Source organism: Taudactylus pleione, unplaced genomic scaffold (assembly GCF_031769625.1).
Source record: "Taudactylus pleione unplaced genomic scaffold, aTauple2 ptg000065l, whole genome shotgun sequence".
Classification (NCBI taxonomy): domain Eukaryota; kingdom Metazoa; phylum Chordata; class Amphibia; order Anura; family Myobatrachidae; genus Taudactylus; species Taudactylus pleione.
In genome coordinates, this window is record NW_028284467.1 from 617,160 (window position 1) to 639,678 (window position 22,519).

Consider the following 22,519-nt stretch of genomic DNA (forward strand, 5'->3'; position numbering starts at 1 on the left):
CACAATTTATTAAACAGCAATAAGACTTACAAATGTAATAATAAACAAATATAAAGCTTAAATAATATAATGAAAATAGAATGGATATATGTCTCAATTACCAATACTGCTATAAAGTGTAAAAGATCAAAGCACATCCAAATGAAACAATAATATGGAGGCAGATCAAATATAAATATATATATATATATATATATATGTATTTATATACTCGGGCTACTTCTGAGCTGGGAGCAAAGCAAAGAAACAGGTAACTTTGCATGGGTGTGGAACAATTTCTCGACATTCAATATGTTGACTGTCTGAATCTCTACATTTTTAAAGGGTCGACAACAACTATGTTGACATGCATTTTAGTCGACATGGTTAAAAATGTTGACACATTCAAAATTATGACATTTAACATGTCAACACCAACACATCGACTTTTTTTTTGCTTATTTTAGCCTAACATTAACCCCTAATCCTACCCTAAACCTAATACTAACACTAACCCTAATCCTACTGCTAACCCTAATCCTAACCATAAACCTAACTCTAATCCTAATAACCATGAAAAAAACAAATGTCGACATTTTGATACTGGCATGTTGGAAGTCGACATTTCGTGCATGTCAACATATTGGTTTTCAACCTATTGACCATGTCAACATTCTGACTATCAACATTCAGAAATTGTCACCATTGTGGTGTCAACATACTGACTGTCGACCTTCTGAATGCCAACAAGTCGACCGGATACTCTCTGCACCTAGACAAACCATGTTGCAATGCCAGGGGAGCAAATACAGTAATGTTTTGCATGCAGGGTACATAGTGGCTGCATTTGCGTATTGCCCAAGCATTCTGGACAGCTTTATTTTTTCAGTGCAATTCAGAATTTAGTTTGGAAACTCAAATATAAATCTCTCTGCACATTTAACATCAGCCCCACCTGCAGTGCAGCATGGTTTTGCAAAAGTGCAAAGTTATTTGCTTTTTTTTGCTTTGCTCCCAACCCAGAATCAACCCCAATAAATTTAAGTAGGGCAAAAATGAAGTTCTTCTCATATATGTATAACATAGTATGTAATGATATTAGTAACACACTTAGGGCCTGATTCAGACCCACTCGCGAGCGGCTGTCCGCTCGCAAGTGGGTCGATGTTATGGACTGAGCATGCGCACGACGGAGGGAGCTCCGTCGTGCGCATGCGCCAGACGCGACGAGCGAAGGAAAGTCCTTCGCTCGTTGTGTCCGATCAAAGGGGGCGTGCTGTCAATGTTGATTGACAGCACGCCCCCTTTGGTGGGCGTGCCGGGGGCGTGCCTCCCTGACGGGGGCGTTCCCACGGGAACGCCTCCCGTCAGAAGCCGGCCCACTGACATCACTAGTGATGTCAGTGGGAGTGATTTTGGCTCTGATAGAGCCAAAATCACTCCGGAGCTTGCGGTTGAAAACCTCAACCGCAGGCTCCGGCTCGCAATTTCGATGGTCGCGATGGTCTCGACCATCGCGGCCATCACAAAGCACGCTCGTATAGCCTGTGGGTGGTGACCTACAGCTATACGAGCGTCCAGGAGGACGCTCCATGAAAATGGAGCCCGGCCCTCATTCAGAGCGTGCGCTCTGCTCAGAGCGTACGGCTCTGAATGAGGGCCTTAATTTGCACTTTGTACTGTAGTTCGTCCTGGAAGGAAGTTGTCATGGCAAATCAGGGAACCTGGCTGCATCATGCTGAAAGTGCCATGCCCCACTGTCATGTCTAGCCCTTCTGAAGTACAATCTCCCTCTTCTGGAGACACCTTCCCACTGCTGTCAGCTCTGCAGTATGGCAGTGATCAGGACACACCACCCAACATTCCTAGAAAATCGGGGCAACATTTGGCTTTCAGCATAGTGGGACAGTTCCAGGGGCGTTTCTAGAGAGGAGGGGGCCCATGTGCAGTCTCCGACACGGGCCTCCTCCTCTCCGCCCGGCGGCCGGCAGCGCACTGAGCTGTGTGCAGCCAGCGCCGGAGTTATAGACTCTGGTCACTAGAGTGTGCCCAGAGTCTATAGTGTATGCACAGGTCACCGGGAAAATGGCCACGGCGGCCATTTTCCTGTACTGCCCTTTCGCAAACGACGGGAAGATGGCCGCCGCGGCCATTTTCCAGTCGTTTTACAGCGCCGGACCCCCTCGCCGACGTGGGACTCCGGAGAGGTAAGTAATATTATGGATGCAGGGTGTGCGGTGCGGGGCCCCCCTGGACCCGGGGGTCCGTGTTCTCCGCACACCCTGCACTCATTATAGATACGCCCCTGGACAGTTCCCTGGAATAAGCACTGCCCTGTCTAAATCAGCATAGCAGTGTAGTCTGGTATTCTACTGTATCCCTAGGAATGATTTTAAAATGTATTTATTTATTAACAGTTTCTTATCTAGCGCAGCAAATACCGTTGCACTTTACAATTTGAATCAACATTAACATTTTACTGGGTTGCAATAGACATACATACATAAAAGACATATGTAAAATACATACATAACGGTAAGAGGGCTCTGCTCACAAGCTTACAATCTATAGGGAAATAGGTGTTGATACTAGAGATGAGCGGTTCGGATTCTGTGGAATCTGAACCGCTCCGAACATAGGGGATCCGAGTCCACCCGAACCCTGTTCGGGTGTTCCCCTTCTGACTTGGATCGACATCAGGGCTCCTCGAGTGTAGGGCAGACCGCTGTGATAGCGACAAAAAAAAAATGGTATGTAGGGCGCTAGTCAATGGATGTTAAAACATGTAATATTTAATACACATATTCAGAAGATACATGGAATATACAATAAATCTAAAATCAAAACATAAGACCTAGACAATAATAGTAGTAAGGTCAAATGTTTTGATTTTAGATTTATTGTATATTCCATGTATCTTCTGAATATGTGTATTAAATATTACATGTTTTAACATCCATTGACTAGCGCCCTACATACCATTTTTTTGTTGCTACTTTGTTTGGGGTGTATCCAGATTCCCCATATTTGCAGGGCTGGCTGTCAGTAGGGTGTACTGTGCAATACAGCAAGCCCCTGATATTCCTGTAGGCATCAGCGTCTTTGGTTTTTTTAATTTTTTCGCTGTGATAGCGGTCTACCCTACACAGAACAAACACACAGCCACACAGACTCTCATTGGCTGCTGCACGGAGGGAGCCGGCTGGAGCTCACTCATGAGCTCCATCTTCCGGCTCCCTCCTCGTCGCGTGGCAGCAGAGCGGACTGCAGCTGGAGCGGGGATACAGGTAAATTTTTATTTTATGTGTATGGGGGCCTGCTAATGAGGGGCCTCCTAATGGAGGGGCATTCTACAGGGGGCCTGCTACTGGGGGGGCATACTACTGGGGGGGCCTGCTAAGGGGGGGCCTGCTAATGGGGGGCATACTACTGGGGGGGCCTGCTAATGGGGGGCATACTACTGGGGGGGCATACTATTGGGGCCCTTCTAATGGGGGCATACTACTACTGGGGGCACTGCATAGGGGGTCCTACTACTAAGGGTACTGCATAGGGGGCACCACTACTGGGGGCATTGTGTAAGGGACACCACTGCTGGGGGCATTGTGCAAGGGACACCACTGCTGGGGGCATTGTGTAAGGGACACTATTGCTGTGGGCATTGTATAAGGGGCATTACTACTGTGGGCATGTGTATAAGGGTCACTATTGTGGGCATTGTGTAAAAGGGTCACTACTGTGGGCATTGTGTAAAAGGGGCACTACTGTGGGCATTGTGTAAAAGGGGCACTACTGTGTGTCGTAACATAAATAAGAGACACTACTTTATGGTGTAATGTGAATCAGGGGCACTATGTGCAGTGTTATGTGAATAAGATTGTGCACTGTGACTCCTAGGGCTGTAGCCCACTTTGTAAACAAGTACTGTGACTCTGCTGGCCGTACCCCACTGGGTGGGTGCACTACTTTTCATTTCTGCCACTGCTGTGTGGCAATGTGTCATAGATGTGCTTTATACTGTGGTGTCTGTGTCATTGTGCCGCTGCTTTGTCGCTTAGTAACCAGTCAGCTCACTGCAACCTTTGGCCAATAATGTTGAAAACAATATTATAAGCTGTGAGGTGTTCTAAATTGAGTGGAAATTAATGTTATTGAGGTTAATAATACTCTAGGAAGAAAAAAAAGACCAATTTATGTGAGTTTAGCTTTTTGTCAATTTTTGTAAAAAAATCCAAATCCAAAGCCAGTCACCGCAGTTTTGCAAATCCAAATCCAAAGCCGGACGACGAATTAGAACCAAATCCAAATCCGGCAAAAATGGTCCGGCGCACATCCCTAGTTGATACACAAGGATAGGTGCTACATATTGCAAATTGGTCCAGCCCGATTGCAGATGTTCTTAGTGGGCTGTATAATCCAATCATACTGGAAAGTTGCCTATGGGTAGGAGGATGTTAAATTGAAGAAAGAGAAGATGTGATAGGTGTTTACTATAAGAAGGTTTTACTAGGTTTAAAACTATAAGTTTTGCTAAAGAAGTTAGATAGGTAAGTTATAAAAGGTTATGTGGGCGGTCCTGGAATCTGATAAGCTTGTCTGAAGAGTTTTCAGAGAACGCTTGAATGTTTGGAAACTAGTGGAAAGTCTTATTTTGCGTGGGAGGGCATTCCACATTCCAAAATGTTGGGAGGTTTGTGTACACAATTATTTTCTATGCTGCTCCGTATTGTGCCCTGATTCCCCTTAATAGGTCAAATACAAGTTTTTTTTAACCACCTTGTGTAGCTCCACATATCCCTGTGGCCGGCCCTACACAATTACGGTACTGTACTATGCCACACGCTTTTCTGATATATTTTGTCACTATTGTTTCCTGTGTTACTGTGCTGTGTTCTCACTGTCAGAAAGAAGCTCCCAACGGACTAGAGCCCACCTCTGTTAAACCCTCTTGTCACTACCTTTAATTAGACCCCTCGTTAGCTACAGATGATCAGCAACAATCAGATACACTCAACGGATTCAACAATTACTTAACTTTTCTAGAAATTAAAGCATTTTTGCACAACAACACGTAAACTTTAACAGCGGATGACTCTTCCACACAGAGCAGAGAATAAGCTGATATAGAAAAGCTGAAATATTTATTAGCCAGAAGCTGCCAAGTTGTTAATAAAATCAGAGCACATTTACATATTTATTAATTCTGAGAGAAGAGGTATTTATTTGGAAGAAGGGTTGTTTGTTTTCTGTGATTAAAGCTACATGCAAGATCTTGTGTTTTTGTGTCTGAAACGATAACCTCTTTCTTGCCGGATGAAAATTACATTTACAGTTTCATTTACAGAACTGCAGAATCTAATTATTGTTTTTAACGGGAATAGACAAAGAAAAGGGGTACAGTGTACTGCAATACTTGTTACAGTCCGAATGATACTCTCCCTGCAGAGAGGACAGTTTAACATTCACATTTTATTAAACAATATAAAAAATTTTTTTAAATAATAAATAATATATTATATATCCTAACTAGTGCCGTAACAGTGCTTTATGCTGCTCTGTGCCGCCCCGCCCTCTAAACACAAGACATCATAATGTCACGCCTAGCTGGCTCCTGTAGCTGGCCGCCAGCTCCTGTAGGTACAACATTATCCAGAGTGTGCTAAGGATGACAGTGCCGCCCCCTGTGCCACGGCTCGCAGACCCCTAGTTACGGCCCTGATCCTAACTCATGAAAGTCTCCCATTGGTCATTGCAGCATCTTCTTTTCCATTATTCAAACAGGCAGCAGTGTTTTCAGTGCATTACCTGTGAACTTCCTTCTCACAGGGCAGACATTAACAAAATTGGTTTTAGAGGGGAAATTTAGTTAAGCGCAATGGCCATGAAGTGCCCCCAGAACAGTCGGGTGCAGGAGGCACTTTGCGAAGATTGTATATCATAATAGATGGTAATATGCGCAGCTATTGTTAGAGTAACATTCTATAAACATTCCACAGCTTTCATTTTTCTATGGTGATGAACATGTCTTCCTAGGCAACATTTTCAGAAGAGGTTAAAATTGTAATGCTAGAAACCATAGCATCCTCACCACAAAGAAGCAGTGCAGATTACCTGCAGGATAAAAGTAATGAGAGAGGTGTTAGCGTTGAGTGGTGTGTTGGAGCATTTAGGGCCCCATTTAAGAATGTACTTTATCACCAGCGGCATATTTCATTTAGTATCGCAGTGATGCTAACGAATATGTCACTGATGTTCAGAATACTCACCTCTCCAGCGAGCTCCAACGACAATCCTCCTCCTCAGCGATGTCTCCTTCTCTGTTGCTGGCAGCCCATTGGATTGCACATACGCCTGAAAATTTCACTTGGATGGGACCCGGCATTGACTGGAAGGCTTTGCTAAAGCTGAAAAGGCTGCTGCCAGGTCTCCATTAATGGCAATGGGGACCATATAGCTCTTGCAATGGCATAATCTTAAATTACAGCTGTTTGTTAAATATTGAAAGGATGATATAACCCCTTTCAAAGTGGTTATGTCTCATTCATAAATGGGGTCGTTAGTCTTACTTTATGTAATAACCAAATTATAACTCCCATTTTTCTAGTGACCAACACCTTGAAATTATCATGCATGTTGAAAAAAAGAAAGCAATTACTGTAAAACAGGATGCAGTTGTCACAGACACATAAATTGATTCCACTTTGTTCCTAGCGGATAGTTCAGGCTCACCTCCCACCACTGGACATATTATTCCCAATTGTAGTGATAGTAGGACCTTGAATTCCAGATCTTGCCTGCTATGCCAGCCTCCAACCTATAGAGGTCAGTAGTGGTTGAGGGCATCTGTCCTCATCTGAAAGCATCATTTTCCTGTTGGGGATAATCTATAAACTGGCAGTGTAGCTTGCTAACTGCTTGCCTATAGGTCATAATCCACAGTTCTTGGATCCAATACTTTCGTTGTTGGTTTACCAATAATGATCAGACATTCCCTACTGACTGATTATCTGAATTTATTACTCATCTATTACAACAGAATATTTTGTAAATCCAGATTTCTTGTTTGATATGCTACTTTAACTAGATGGAAAGGACACTTGTTGGCTCTTTATATCTCTTCTTCAAAACCTTGATCAAACATCATAATCTTCTACCAGACTGAAACTTTGTTGGATACATCTAAATTGGCCAAAGTTTATATAAATAAATACAAAATTATAATGTCCACTTTTAAAGTGGATATGCAGTAGGTGTTAACTCTCTATTTAAAATGAATTAGCTGGAGGCACTGACGGATGTGCGCTTCGGGTATTTCCAGGTATTCCAGTAGGTAAAATACCTCTATGGGACTCAAGCAAAAATAAGCAATGTTTTCCTACCCTGACATCCGCGGAATGTATCGCACAAATCTTCAGACAGAAGAAAACATGCAACTCCATTTGTTCCATAAGTGAATGGTTAATGAAAGAATACTGTATGTATGAGGAGCAAACAGTTAGATCTTTGCGGAGGCAGTAGAGAATAATAGATAATTAATTAGATACATTGCTGATTTTGATAGATGAAGCATCAGGTGGTGGCACAAGGACAGCGCTACATCATTTTTGGCCCCATGCAATAACGCAAATGATCTCCTGCGACTCTTTGTCAGAAAATTGGAAATGAAAATTACATTTTGTACAGGAATATTATAAGGAGACAATGATAGTGGCTGGTATTTAGTATGTCTTTATTGTTTGGCTACACTACAGTACTGCTCACTAGAGATATTTGATAAACTATTATTTATAAATCATTTATATTTTTACCAGAAAGGAAAAAGCATTTTTATTAACTCCAAAATGGGAACATACTTATGTGCTGCTATAAGACCTTGCTAGTAGCTGCGATGTCTGGTTTTATGACTGTATGGAAGACTTTGGCTATGTCTCATTTCCAGCAGAGTGTGCTGCTTGTCATTATGAAAATGTGTATGATTTGCTGCACATTGCTCAACATTCTCAAAAACACTTTATTAAATAAAGATTAGTTGTGAGTCGTGACATTACGACCTCTAGTCTAAATGAGGGGCGAAGTATAGCAGACATACAGTAATGTGAAAGTTACAGAAAAGTAAGAAAAACACATATTACACATTATCTTTTACCATCAGTTTGTATCGTCACTCAGACAAAAGTGCAGCTGACTGCACGACATACAGTATATGAGAATAGCCAAAACCTTTTCTTTCAAATGTCTATTTATCTATTAACAGCTCTTTATATAGTGCGCACAGGGCCTTAATTAGGGGTGTGCTAGCGGTTCCGTCACAAAGAGTTCAGAGCTCAGTGGGCGGCACCATCACTGCCCCAAAGCTCCTGTATCTTACTAGCAGGGTTCCTGGAACAGCATCCTGCAGCCAGAATCACTGCTGCAGTCCTGACTGGTGTGCCCTTTGGTTGCTCCAGACATGCAGACTGCAGCATATACAAGTCCCCGGATCATACTGAGGACGTCATGCACCTAGGGGGCGTAGCCGGCAGAGGGCGCTACTCAACCTTGTTACAGCATTGAGTGCACACATATTATGCAGCTCTTTACAGAGAATAGTTCAGTCATTCACATCAGTCCCTAACTCATTGAAGCTTACAATCTATATTGCCTATTACATGGACACACATACACAACAGGATTATTTTTTTTGGCCAATGCCAATTAACCTACCAGTATGTTTTTGCAGTGTGGGAGGGAAGCGGAGCACCTGTAGGAAACCTGCACACAATAGTGCCTTGGTCAGGAATTTAAGTCATAACATCAGGCAAGTGAGGGAGCAATGCTAACCACTATGTCAGCTGTGCTGTCTATTCAAATTATATACCTTATGACAACTCCCTGATATGGATGGGGATAGCATACATTATTTTTGCCATTAAATCTGGGAATTCTACTATCACAGTTAGTATTACAAACATTTGTCTTAAATGACAGCATATAACTTATAATTATAGGAGCATGGTATACTGTATATGCGCTGGGTGTTGACTAGATATGTATAGAATCCCATTTAAATCAGAAATAATATGCATGCAATTGAATAATAGTCTTTGAAAAATCTATCAATCAATCTGCAGCAAAACCCTTCATAAGAAACAGACAAGCAGCTAACTCAGGGCCTGATTCAGCACCCGGCCGCGGCGTGTATATGCTAATCAATGCATACGCAAGGCAACCGCAGCAGAGGATGCAGATGCCCAGCAATACATAGTGCCACCCATCTCCCAATACTCAATGCTCAATCTGCACGCAAGATGGCGCAAACATCGATAATATCGAGAACCATCAGACCCAGATGCACAACAGAGGATGACCTGACCTGGCATAGGATTTTGGCCACTCCTGCGTGCATCGAGTCGTCTGGCTGCGTATGCCACCTCACTGCTTTAATTATGCATGCCCCTATAACTGCGTCCCAACGCACAAGCATGCCTGCGTCACCACCCACAAATGACACTTCCTGTCAATATCGGAAGGGTCTGCGTACACACTGCGTATAGTCTGCGTACCCTTACCTGATCGCACTGGCTAGTTCGTGTAAGTGCAGTGAGATGCATACACATGCACAGTGCGAAAACATCATCCAACTGCATGCGTCCTCTCCCTTGCGTCCCTTGTTGAATCAGGCCCTCAGTTCTACACTATACTGGTACAGGTAGAGTACAAAATAGCTTTTACTGTGTTACGGAGCTTTACAATTTATGACTCTGTGATATTCTGTGGCATCTCCTACACAATGTCCTTCAATTTCATGTGAGCCTATTATAATATTATTAATTTGTACATTGCAGATTTCCTATAAATAATTTAGTTTATAATTATGTGTTCTCATACCACCTTGGCACATGTCAGTGCTTCTGGATAATTGATGGGCATCATTTATATGTTGGTCAGTTTTCTTTGTATAATGTGCTTGCTCTATTAGATGTAACAAGATTAGTCATAAAAAAAGATGATTGTGTTATTACTGTTCACTTTATATCTCTTGATCTAATACTCTTGTCCAATATTTGTTTATACAAATGACTCAGCTTCTTGATGAGCTGCAAATGATGCCATTGGACTGTAAGGACTCTGATTTTGGGGATTGCTTCACATAAAACTAATAACATTACCTGGAAACATTAATTATTATGGGTATGGGTACAGCAAAGTGTCACATCAGAGTCATTGTCCATCACTTTAGAACATAGCCCCTAACTGCCCCAGGTTAGGCAGGACAGTGCCCACCATCCTGATTGTGGGTAGAAGTTTGACCTGTTCACTTCATAACTACTATCATAATAGTCAGCCCTGTGGGTGCTTCTGTAGCCTGGATAACACCAATATTTGTGCTACTGTCTACTGTATGCATGACATTTTCCAGTCATACTGGGAGAGGGAGGATGGGAGGTGTAGCACGAGGAACCAAATCATTTTTAATAGTCGGCTCCTATGCTATCGGTGAATGTGTGCCACTCGCACCTGCCTCTGGTACGCAGACAATGAATGGATGTTTGGGGCAGGAAGGGCAGAGATTGGTAGCATTCTGCATTTTGCTCACTCCTGGACAAAATCATTACAATTAAGTCCTAAATATGTTTTATGTTCCTTTTATTTACTTTTTTAAAATTTAATTTAATTGACAATTAATTTTAACTAACATATTTTTCTTAGTTAAACAATACAGGGGGTCTGCAGGAGGGATGTAACACCCCACTTTACCACCATAGTGCAATAATGCAAACCACATCATCACACCCCAAAGGCAAAGAGTGAAGTAGCTATTCGCAGTAGGAGGAGCATGATGTTATGAATCACATTAATGATGGCTTTCGCCCATTGCTCCTCTGCTTGGCCTGGAGGGAGGTTGCCAGACTCTTTTGGGTGCAGGAGATGCAGTCCCCGCTTCCACACCGCCTCTTATATGCCTCTGCCTGTCAGTTAGGCAGAGACATAGAAGGGTCTGCATGCTATCATGCAGGACCCGTTCTGCACATTCGTAGAATGGGTACTGCCCATGCGCAGATTCGCGATAATTGAGGAATCTGCATTCAGCATTGCACATATATGCAAGGCTGAATCAGGCCCTAAGTTAACATCCAGAGCTTTGTTGCTTTCTAGCAAGTAATATCGGTCCATCACCTCTCTGGGTGACCAGGGTTGTCTTAGGAGATCCTTCTACATTAACAAGCATAAAGATTACTAATCATGGCCACAGATGCATAGAGCCAGAAAATCACTGTCTGATGTGTCTTTGTTCAAATATTGATCACAGATTTCCGACAATGCCTTCCTTCCCCTCTCACTGTGATCAGTAGAGGACTGGTCACTGAAAAAGTGTCTGCTGTGCTCATTATGGAGTCCTCAGGAAGAATACATGTATATTCCGGGGTGAGGTTCTTAATTGCATTAACAACTGTTCACCCCTAGGAAACACTTCTATTACTGATGAACATGCACTGTGCGTTAATGAGCATTGAGGCATGACTGCACTATCATACAGGCACCTGCAGGAGTTTGGTTACCATAAGTTAATGAGCCCCATCAGGTGCTTTGCTTCTTAATAAGCTCTAATGAGCTTCTGAATTTGTGGCTAATGTTAGATGGCAGTACAGATCACTGCAGGAGTTTGCTTAGCCTCATACACTAACACTGTCCCTCTATACTAGATGTTCCTCATCAGCAGTGAATCAGAGCATTTGCTCCACCTCAACCAGTGAGTCAGTGAACGTTTGTTGGGTTAAATGTTACATTTTAACATAATACAAAAAGCATTTTTGTTACAGTCCAATCAAGGAATAAACTCCCATAATAAGCAAATAGTAATTTATTTCCAATACAAGGAGATAGACAAGTAACAGTATTATTTGCAGATGTATAAGATTTTATATATTTTGTAACACAGTAATGCTGGGAGAGAGGTTAGCGGAGATGGAGTGAATGAATAATTTAAAGATAACATAGCTGTAGACATTTTAGTAACAGGAGATGTGAGGCATGGATTTTGCTCCTGTGTAATTATAAAGGGCATGTAAGGTAGGAATTAGGAATTTAGATTTTGGTTTAGTACTATTGAATGTAACATACCATTTTAAAAAATGCAATGTTGCACAGCTGCGCCATTACATTAGGGCAGTGGTTCCAAAACTTTTTTGACTCACGGCTCCCTGGAGTATCAGATTTTTTTTCCATGGCACCCCTGAGCCAAAACTTTCTTAATGAGAAATTCAGAAAAAAAATTAAATGAAGTGAATTGTGCTTCTATGGCCCGTATTCAGTTAGGGAGTGAAAAGTCCATACTGGACTTTTCGCTCCACATCTGAGCTTTTCTGGGGATAAAGTATCGGGTGCGTGCCCGCTTTATCCCGGTATTCAATTTGGAGCCGGCGACAAACAGGAGCCTGCGGAAAGTTAAGTATCGGGAAAAATAGGGGAATTTTTGGGAATTCATCCTGGGACTCCCCTAATGATGTCCAGACATGAGGGATCACTGTGGGTACCCCCGTTTAGCCCTGCAGAATGTGTTCTGCATTTTTAAATAGCCGCGGCAGGTGTTTTTTTCCATTGAAGAGGTGTTGCAGAAGAGCACTTGGGTTTTTTTTTTCGTTTTTAAAAGTGTTCCCATCAAATTTGGGGTACATGAAAATGGGTACTAGCATATTTTTAAGTCCCTAAACTAATTTTTTAAAAATTCTGCCAAACTGCACCTGCCGCTAATAGCCTATTTTAGAAAACACCTGCCGCAGAATACCCCTGAACCTATTTTGCTATTTTTAAACACTGTTCCCCATTTTATTTTTTTTACCGCAAAATTAAAATCATTTTTTGGGGTGTCCCTATTTTTTTTTAAACTTTTTTTTGACCATCTATGCTGTGCTGACCAGATGATATTATAACAGGAAGAAGCATGGGGTCCATTTGTCACGGTGCCAACTAGCCCAATTCTCTATTCCCTAGCAGAATTACAATTGCAAGAATGGGGGTGCTTCCACCCCCAAAGAAAACCAGCCATAACAACAGGGGCACTTCCAACAGTAAGAGGGAGATTGAAGATAGTGAATGTCTTGAGAGGAGATCAGAGATGTCTGAAGAGTAGGAGGTGGTAAGGGCTTACTCTCCGATGCCCCTTCTGATGTCATGATTGTTTCCTTTCACACTCCAGAAACATGCTTACAGGTGAATTGGCGTTTACTAAAATGGACCAATGAGTGTGTGTGTATATGAGTGTGTGTGCTAATGAATTAGACTGTGAACTTCAGTGGTACAGTCACTGATGCAAAGAACAAATATTCTCTATACATATAGCTCTGCGTAATATGGTGATGCTAGTAAAATATATACAAGTCCAGGAATCATTACCCATGGGGGAGCATGTAAGTTGCGCCAGGTGTCTTGCACCATATGAAACAAAAAGGATAGGTGTATAAGGACATCTATACATACATCCAAAAAACGATTCTGGTATACAGTATACACATAATTTACACAAGGCTCTCCAAATACTTTAATTCATGCACTAATTCCCACATTGACTACTGCAATTTCCTCCTTACTGGTCTTCTTCCTAACCATACTTTCCCTTCTACTACAGTCAGGGTCAGCACTAACAGTAGGCAGTTGCCTAGGCCGCCGGCTCCTGGGGGGCACCACTAGGTCTGCCTACAACATAAATGACATCCTTCAAATACATGATATTGGTGATTGCCGCAGATCTCACCAGCCACTGCCTTCACTACCCCTGTGTGATTGTCACTGTTCAGGAAATTAAAAACTATAAGGGGTAAGCTATGTCGGTTTTATTATGAGGATGAAGGGGTTAATGTAATATATATAAGAGGCATGGTTTCATGTATTTATTGGCAGTCTCAAAAATGCACTTGGCATTGCATGGCGGTCAGAATAACACTCTAGAAATTGCATAGCAGCCACAAAAATGTTTGCAGTATCTATTGTATGGCGGTGCCAAAAATGCTTTGGGTACTTTACGGCAGTTGGAAAAATGCCCTCAGTGCCTATGAATGTCGGTCACAAAAATGCTCTCACTATCTATTCTATGGCGGTCACAAAAATGTTTACAGTGTTTATTGTATAGCAGTCACAAAAATGCTCTTGGCATTGTATGCCAGTCACAAAAATGTCCTCAGTATCAATTGTATGGCAGTTACAAAAATGTTCTCAGTATTGTATGGCAGTTGTAAAAATGCTCTCAGTATCTTTTGTATGGAGGTCACAAAAATTCTCTCAGTATCCATTGTATGTCGATCACAAAAATACTCTCAGTATTGTATGGCAGTCACGAAAATGCTCTCGGTATTGTGTAATGGTCACAAAGTTGTTAATGTTATTGCTATTATTGTTTTAGTGTTATTTTTTATCATTTATGTTGTAATAAATCTAAAAATAAATCTACCAATATTTTAGGATGTCAAGTTTGTATGTGAGGGGTTGGCTAGAGGGCGCAGGAGTGGCACTGTGTTGCTTGCCTATGGCATTTAAATAACTTTGCATCAACCTTGACTATAGTACGTAAATATTGAAAACATTGGCTGCTTTTCCTCATTCTACTGCTGCTCTGCTCTCAGAGTCTGATTCAGACTTGGGAATAGTGTTACATTTTTCAATGTAAGGGGTGCAAATACATTTATATTTTTTGCATGCAGGCTAAATATTGGCTGCTTTTGCAATTAGCCCACAATTGCTGGACAGCTTTATTTTTAAACTGCAAGTTAAATTTCAGTTTGGACACCCCCAGGGACCATAGAGAGCCCTGCCGGGCCCAGGTCAAGAGGGGACATGACATAATAGCGGGGGGCCACGCCCCCTTGAGCAGAAACCCCCCCCAACAACACACTTTTACAAACTGGGGAGGGGGCGTTGCGAGCCCCTCAGCTCGGCGTAAAACCAGGGGGGGCGCGATCAGTGTGATCACCCCCCCCGACAGGTATAGGTGACTACTCTGGAGGGAGAGAGAATTGAGGGGGGGGGGGAGCCGGACCTGAACCTCCGCCGGGCCCCTCAGGAAGCCCAGGCCCAGGTAAATAGTACCTGCTCTCCCCCTCCTCTCGGCGCCGCTGGACACCCCCCCAAATTTAAAGCTGGGTACACACAGTACAATGTGTACCCAGTGATGCGGTCCACGATCCAACACCCAACATATCGGCCGGTCCCCACACATGGACCGATATTCCATGCCCCCCCCCACCCCCATAGACCTGCATTGGATTGTTCATCGCTTCTCCAGATCTCTTGTGCATGCAGAAAGATCTGGAGGAGCGACGGACGACCCCACGGGAGCGCACAGTAGACGATATCATGCCCATACACAGAACAATATAGCTGTGATATCGTTCCATTCTGTCGGATTGGCCGCTATATCGCTCTGTGTATGGGGGCCTTAAATTTTTCCACACATTTCACATCTGCCCCACCTGCCGTGCAACATGGTTTTACCAAGATACACAGTTACTTGCTCTTTTTTACTGTATTCCCAACTCTGAATCAGGCCTGCAGTCCCTACATTAGCTGCTTTATTTTACTGAATACAATCTAAAATACTACTACTAACATGCAAGACCGTAATCAAAAGTGCACCGACATACATCTCTTCACTTTTACTTTTTAGATTGGATTTCTATGAAATGTGTTTGAAAAACAATACAAAACTGAAGAGAAGAAAATGTTTCAATGAATTAATAAATAATAAAAAAAATAATATAGGGCCATCGACAAAGTCTATGCTGGATGCATTGATGCCATGAGTGTTGTGAGCTTCCCAGTTTATAAAGCACAAGGGTGCAGTTAATCAAGGGTGCTGCAATATTGCTTCATATTGGGCAAGTGATTTACTTCTCTATATGTTGGCATCTGCATGAGATGAAACACATTTCTTTGTCAACTTTCATATTCCGAATGCAAATCTCTGAGTTGCAGAGGTTTATACGAGCTCAGGCCTGGTGCTTTATTTCAAATGCATGTCATTTAGAAAAATAGCATCAAATAAATTGATTCATCCTATTATATCATGTGCTTTAAATAACCTTTCCCACAGCTCTCTGTGGCTGACTGTGTCAAACTACTTTATACACTTGTGTTCTCCGCTGAAAAACAACACACCAGGGTATATTGATAGGATCACATATCAAAACACCAGTGTTATGATCTTATAATTCTGAATACTGCCATCACTGCATGTTCAGACAAACAAAGAGATGAGTGTTTCCTAGTATGAGGACTTGAGGCATTGTAAGCTCATAGCTGGTTTATGCTGTTAGAGGCAGGGGGCGGTGATGAACTTTCTAATTCCATCCATAATCAGGTATAGGGGGTCTGTGTCTCCAGCCGTGAGAAGGTTGAACATCAATTAAATGAGAGAAAATAACTCCACATGATGCCTAAGAATGATTAAGTCATCACAACTAATATTTCAAAGGAAAGGAGTGATGCTGTCCTCAGTGGGACACCATAGGAATGTGTTACCAACATATTGTTGATGAAGGGTTGAGTAGGTTATTGGTAATGTAGAGATAAGGAGAAAAAGACAGATTAAATCAGAGATACAATGACTAACGAGAAGGATTATGCTAGTCTTCAGAATTCTCTGTAATACGGACTTCACACTCTTTCCTGTACTTATTTATAGAAGTCGGTGGTGAACAATATATGGCTAATATTAATATATTATCTCACACAGTAAAAGGCCTATCCATTATCCGACTTTGTGAACAATCCGACCAAAACCAGGAGGTAATGGATAGCCGGCACGCATTGGGTCCTTGCCGTCCCCAACTATCTACTGAACATGCCCGTCAACCTGACAACGCTTGTCAGGTTCGGCATGTTTAGAGATAGGAGATCGGGCTCCTGCACTGAATGACGTTCAGTGAACGTCGTTCGATTCGGGCACCGCCCCTCGGCGATCTGAAGGTCTGAACGCTAGACGTTCAGACTTTCAGGTCGCCTAATGGATAGGCACCTTAAGAGTAAATAGGCTCAAGGAGACAACAAGGGATAATTTGGTTGGCAAACAGTAGCAGCTATTAGTAATAGTAACTATATAGAAGTCTATTAATTTAATAAACCTGCAAATGGTGCCAGAATCTTCACTGCAGTATAGCAATACAATGCAAAAGTGTAACTCATTATTGACACTATGCATTAACATTGTGACATTGCCGAATGCAGGGGCATTTTTACAAATGAGTGGGGCCGTGTGCATTTTATTTCCGCAGGCTACCCACTTACAATTTGGCTCCTGTACAAAACGATAGCGCCTGCACACTGATGCCAAAGCATTTGCTATTACCTCTGCTGGCACCGTATTTCCATAGACATCACCAGTATCTTGGTTAGACACTGTACTGGGTGCAAGAATGCGGTGCAGTGCCCCCCCTTCGCTGAAGGGCCCGCGTGCCCTGCACACCCTGACAGGGCTGTAGCTAGGGTAGTGCGGCTGGTGCCATCACACAGGGCACCACAGGTCAGGGGGCGCTGTTTGGGCCTGTCAAATTTCTGTTTATTATCATTCTTGCTTGTAGCTTCCTGTTATTTCATCCCCAGTATCTCCTGGCCTCTCCTAGCTCTTCCCTGGCTCTTCCCCATGAAGCCATGGCCCTTTTTGGGTTGCATTATGTCCCTTTGAAAAATGAAGGGGGCGCCAATGCTCTTTCCGGCACAGGGCACCAAAAAGTGTAGTTACGGCTCTGCACCCTGCACCCATTATAGATATACCTCTAATCTAGTAGCTGCAAGCATGTAATAGTCAAAGGAAAGAGATAGGAGTGCAAGCTGGCAGAGATTGGAGAAATAAGATAAAGGAACAAGCTCAGAGAGACGATGAAATAGTAGACGAGAGAAGATGGATGGAGGTATAGAGAAAAAGCAGGCACCCTTTCTAAATTTATCATTATATATAAACATTATATATATATAATATATATATATACTGTTTATATAGTAAACATGTAGGTGCGGCACTCGAGGAACAAAAAATAGTCACAAGCAGTACTATGTGTGTGTGTGTATATATATATATATATATATATATATGTGCGTATATATAATTATATATATATATATATATATATATATGTATATAAAAAATAAAAAATTAGAGGACACTCACCAGCTCAGCGATAGAGAAATGTGCTTTATTATTACATACCACCAGTGTAACAGCAAAAAAGTGCACTTAGTGCATAGTGTGTACACAAGATATCATGTGTTCTTTGATGAAATTGGAATGTCCGTCGCATTGTTCAAGTCTTTACCTAGCTGCGCTATGCTCATGTATTGGATGTTTAGGGGCATATCCAATTGGGTGTAAGGTTTAGCAAGGTAAAAAACCTTACGCACAATTGTGGAATACCGCGGGTATGCGCGTTCCCGATATCCATGGTAATCAAGTTGAAAACAGTGGTTGCTGGGTTATCAGCTCTGAAAAAAAAAATAATACACTTACCTGCCCTGGGGTCTCCGCGGCTCCCGGTGGCCTCCCCTCCATCTTATCACTGGGGCGGGGCTGGTGGGAGGAGCAAAGGCTGCTGGGAGATGTAATTCTCCCAGCACCTGTTACAGGGAGGACACACACACACCGGGGCTCACTCACACACACATACAAACACTAACACACACTACTTACTCACGCCTGCAGAAAAAACCTTGCAGGTGCAGGATTTTTGCTTTTCTCGCCCCCATTTGAATATGTCCCTTAGTGTAGTCATGTGCTGAGAGTCATTCTTTAATTATAGACCACCAGCAATGACATACTCATGACGAGAGGCTGCCCCCTCCCTACATCCAGCCTGCTCCTTTACACGGCTACATTTTTAGGCTGTTTTTTTGAGTTACACAGATTTTATAATCTGCGCTGCAGTTGCACAGTAAAGAAGGGACAGGGGCTGTACAGTGAGACAGGACACAGGAGGTGTCAGTTGTTGGCTTCTCAGTAGAGGCTTTAAGCTCCCTAATCAGAGCTTTGAGCTCCCTAATCAGATTAGTAGTTATTTGCTTGTTTTGTATAAAAAACCTGTGAGCATTGTTGAGTTTCTTCTTGCAATCAAAAATAACTTGTTTACATTCTTAACATAGAATTATGTCTGTAATACTAGAATAATGTATAGAATACTGTAATAATTGTGATATATTGGAAAAATTGGAAAGAAAAAAGAATGGTGGTTGGTGGAGAGAGCTACAGTAATGTAGGAAGTGAGAAAGGGAGGGATAGGGAACACTTCTTAGAAGTGCTAATTAACTTTCCCCAGACCTGCCCCGCTGGGCTTTCCTCTGCAGCTCTTAATGAGGACCTGATGTACCTATGGAATGGCAGATTTTCTATTTTACCCTGGAACATTCTCACAAAGGGGAACCTGGTACTGAGAGGGAGAACTTAACCACTTCTTTACCAAATAAGACTTTCTGTATGATTACAATACTGACAACTATAACATCAAGGAATAAGCAGATCATTGACATGAATATGATAGTTCTTTTACAAAAGCTATAAAATTGCTGTAAAAAAAAACACATTTAGGACGGGATGCATCAAGAATCACATTCTGAATACGTTGCATCCCGCCACTGATCGCATGCATAGCGGCAATTACTAACACCGTATGTATGTACATTTAAGCGAAGGACAGCTCTCCTGACAAGATTCGTCTTATGCCATGTGGAAACTTCTAGGTTTATGACCTGGGAGCCCTGAACATGAGCGGCCGTTGGCCAGCACATACACGAGTCGCGGTGGACCCTGGGGGGTATCCTATTGGATTCCTCTCGGGAAGTCTGCAATAAGAAGCCCAAAGGCTTCTGTTAGGCAACGCCATCTATTGATGGCATTGCCTATCGGGTCCAAGCTCTGGAAAACAAAGCTTTCTAATTACATACCTAATAAGGGCGATTATTTTGTATTTGTAAGATGGATCTGTCATACCACGGTAGAATGTATCTCTGTCTATTTATAGCCTTGTTAATTCACTCTGACATTTCATTCTGTGCCTCTTTTGCTGAGTTCATTTACAGGCTTTGGTAGGGTGTTGTATTAAAGGAAGGTCCTCAGTGGAGGTCTTTTGCAATCAGGCAATTAATCAGAGATAATTTTTTTTCTTCTTTGACGTCAAGTATACAACTTTACACCCTATCATGTTCTGCTCGTAACGTATCACGCTATGCAGCGCTTCTCTGCGCAATGTGTTGGACTTTGCAGAGACTCCCATGGAATATATTATGCATAACCTAACTAATGGATGAAATCTAGGGTACAATAAGGTTGTGATCACATATCTATATAATGATTAGCTATGGTGAGTACCAGGGGCGTAACTAGACCTAGAGGGGCCCCATAACAAAATTTTCATGGGCCCCCCTAGGTCCCCCCCATCGCAGCTCCACCCCTCCCCCTCCTTGACTTACCTCTGCTCCGTGGTTGTCTTCCTCCAGTGTGTGCTGCGCAGGGCAGGCTCATCTCCTCTTCCAGGGGTATATTTACTAAAGTGAGAGTTTTTAGAAGTGGAGATGTTGCCCACAGCAAATAATCAGATTCTACTTAACATTTAACTAGCACCTTCCAGAAGATAATAGCTGGCATCTGATTGGTTGCTGTGGGCAATATCTCCACTTCTAAAAACTCTCACTTTAGTAAATATACACCCCAGTCAGCTCCATCTCGCCTCAGTCCTCACTGACTGATGCAGGGAGAAGGCGTGGACGTGCTGAGCCTACTGGGACATCTCCGGATAATGGCCACGCCTCCTCCCAGTATCAGTCAGTGAGTAGAGAAGGAGGCGGAGCTGTGCCTGCCCTGCGCAGCACACAGTTCTGAAGGAGGACACAACCACGGCTTGCCTAGCAGCATAGGTGCATGGGGGCGGCCGGACCCCGGAGGTGACCCGGACCCCATAGCAGCTGCACCTCTGCACCTACAGTAGTTACACCAGTGGTGAGTACCTAGTCCATCAGGTGAAGTGGGACCTAGGATGCCTGCCGCTGGCATGTCCACTTACCTGCTAATGGCTCCCACTGCCCACAACACCAGAGCGGTACACTATACAGAAGACACGGAAAGCAGATGTCTGCGGCTGGGGTGAGAGGGGAGTCCTGGCAAATAATAAATTGGTGTTCTGCACTCAGGTTTAGCAATATATGAAAAACCATTTGATACTATAGCGTACTCTGTTGAAACAGTGAATGCTGTTTCTACATACTGTAAAACATACGAGAGCTAGTAACTCATGTCATGGTCTTCCCCATATGGCTGGTCTCTACATTTAAACAAGACTTACAGACACATGTGATTCTCATGATCGGTGAATCAGGGCATTACCTAAATGTTTTGTATGATGCTCCTTGTGCAGGGCGAATGGATTAATCATACTAGTTCAATGCAATTGTGATGATTCCTATAAGGGTCTGAGGGCAGTGGGAGACAGAGACAGCTGCACGGGTCCTCTGCTCTGCACAGTACAGAATATCTTCATTTTGATATTGTAAGTGTTGGGTTTTCTGCAGCTTTTTTGCGTGACATTTACTTATCCTATACACTGTATTTACAAGTTGTATCTTATATAATGTATTCGATATGTCTAACTTAGCAGTTAAATAAACAGTCCCAATGTCCACCTACTATCCTTACAAAGGACTAAGGATCAAATAGGGTTGAGGTTACCAAAAGGTAAAAACAAGGGCAGACTAGATGGCCCAAGTGGTTCTTATCTGACGTCAAATTCTATATTTCTATGTTGCTAACATAAGTTGCTTAAGGGCTTATTTTTTATCCTTAAAAGTAGGTTAAAATATTAATTTAAGTAGTTGCCTCATTCATTAAATTGGTAACACAGGAGATTTCAAATGCCATCCTCAGATGCTGTCCGTACTCCATTCCCTGCTCCTTTCTACGCCACTGTGCGGATCCCTCTATTGGCTGCTGGGATACATGCGTGAACCCAACTCCTCCTCATGCAGGTATGGTTTACACATGGTCCAGGTCTGACTCCTACTCCCTGCTGTGCCTGTCCTGCACTAGTGGGAGTGGAGCACAGTTGATCAAAATGATCTGTTTGATGGCACCGCTACTGACCCTCCAGTAGTGGGAGCCAAATTGAGTTAGTACAGTGGCAGTGCAGGTGTATATGCTGCTATAGGGTTGTGATGGTGTTGCTAGTGCTACAGGAGGAAAGAAGATTGTGCTAATAAATAAATAAGCCACACCTCCATTGGTGGTATATACTGCTTTATGGCATTGCATACAATTTTGTCTTAATAGGGTCCCTTTTAACAATGCTGCTAGCCCAGTAGGACTTCCTTCCTGCCCATCGCTGCTGTGCTGGGCTGGGGAGGGAGGCTGCTGTCACAGAGATGCAGCAGTCTCTGCTCTCCCTGACTGATGTTTAAAGAAGAAGAAATGAGCACTAATATTAGGGATTAAAAATGAAAAGTCGATATGCAAAAATAAAAATAAAACAGTAATAAGATAAGAAAAAAAACTAATAAAATAAAATGAAATAATTAAAATGAAAACAGAATAAACAGA

General features: G+C 42.6%; 1 protein-coding gene across 3 annotated transcripts in view; it reads left to right on the forward strand.

The window, feature by feature from the left end:
• LOC148534601 (neurexophilin-1-like) overlaps positions 1-22,519 on the forward strand; it is a 266,275-nt gene that overhangs the window by 109,942 nt on the left and 133,814 nt on the right. The window contains exon 1 of one of the 3 annotated variants that reach the window (XM_088466079.1): positions 11,639-11,710. The exons of 1 other annotated variant lie outside the window; for it this stretch is intronic. Coding sequence is in view for 1 of the 2 variants with exons in the window: in XM_088466073.1 (XP_088322199.1) it covers positions 21,946-21,951 (6 nt within the window). In the remaining variant the exon portion in view is untranslated. Of the gene's footprint in view, positions 1-11,638; positions 11,711-21,873; positions 21,952-22,519 lie in introns of those variants that run through there. One more of the 3 variants, XM_088466073.1, reaches the window with a different exon arrangement.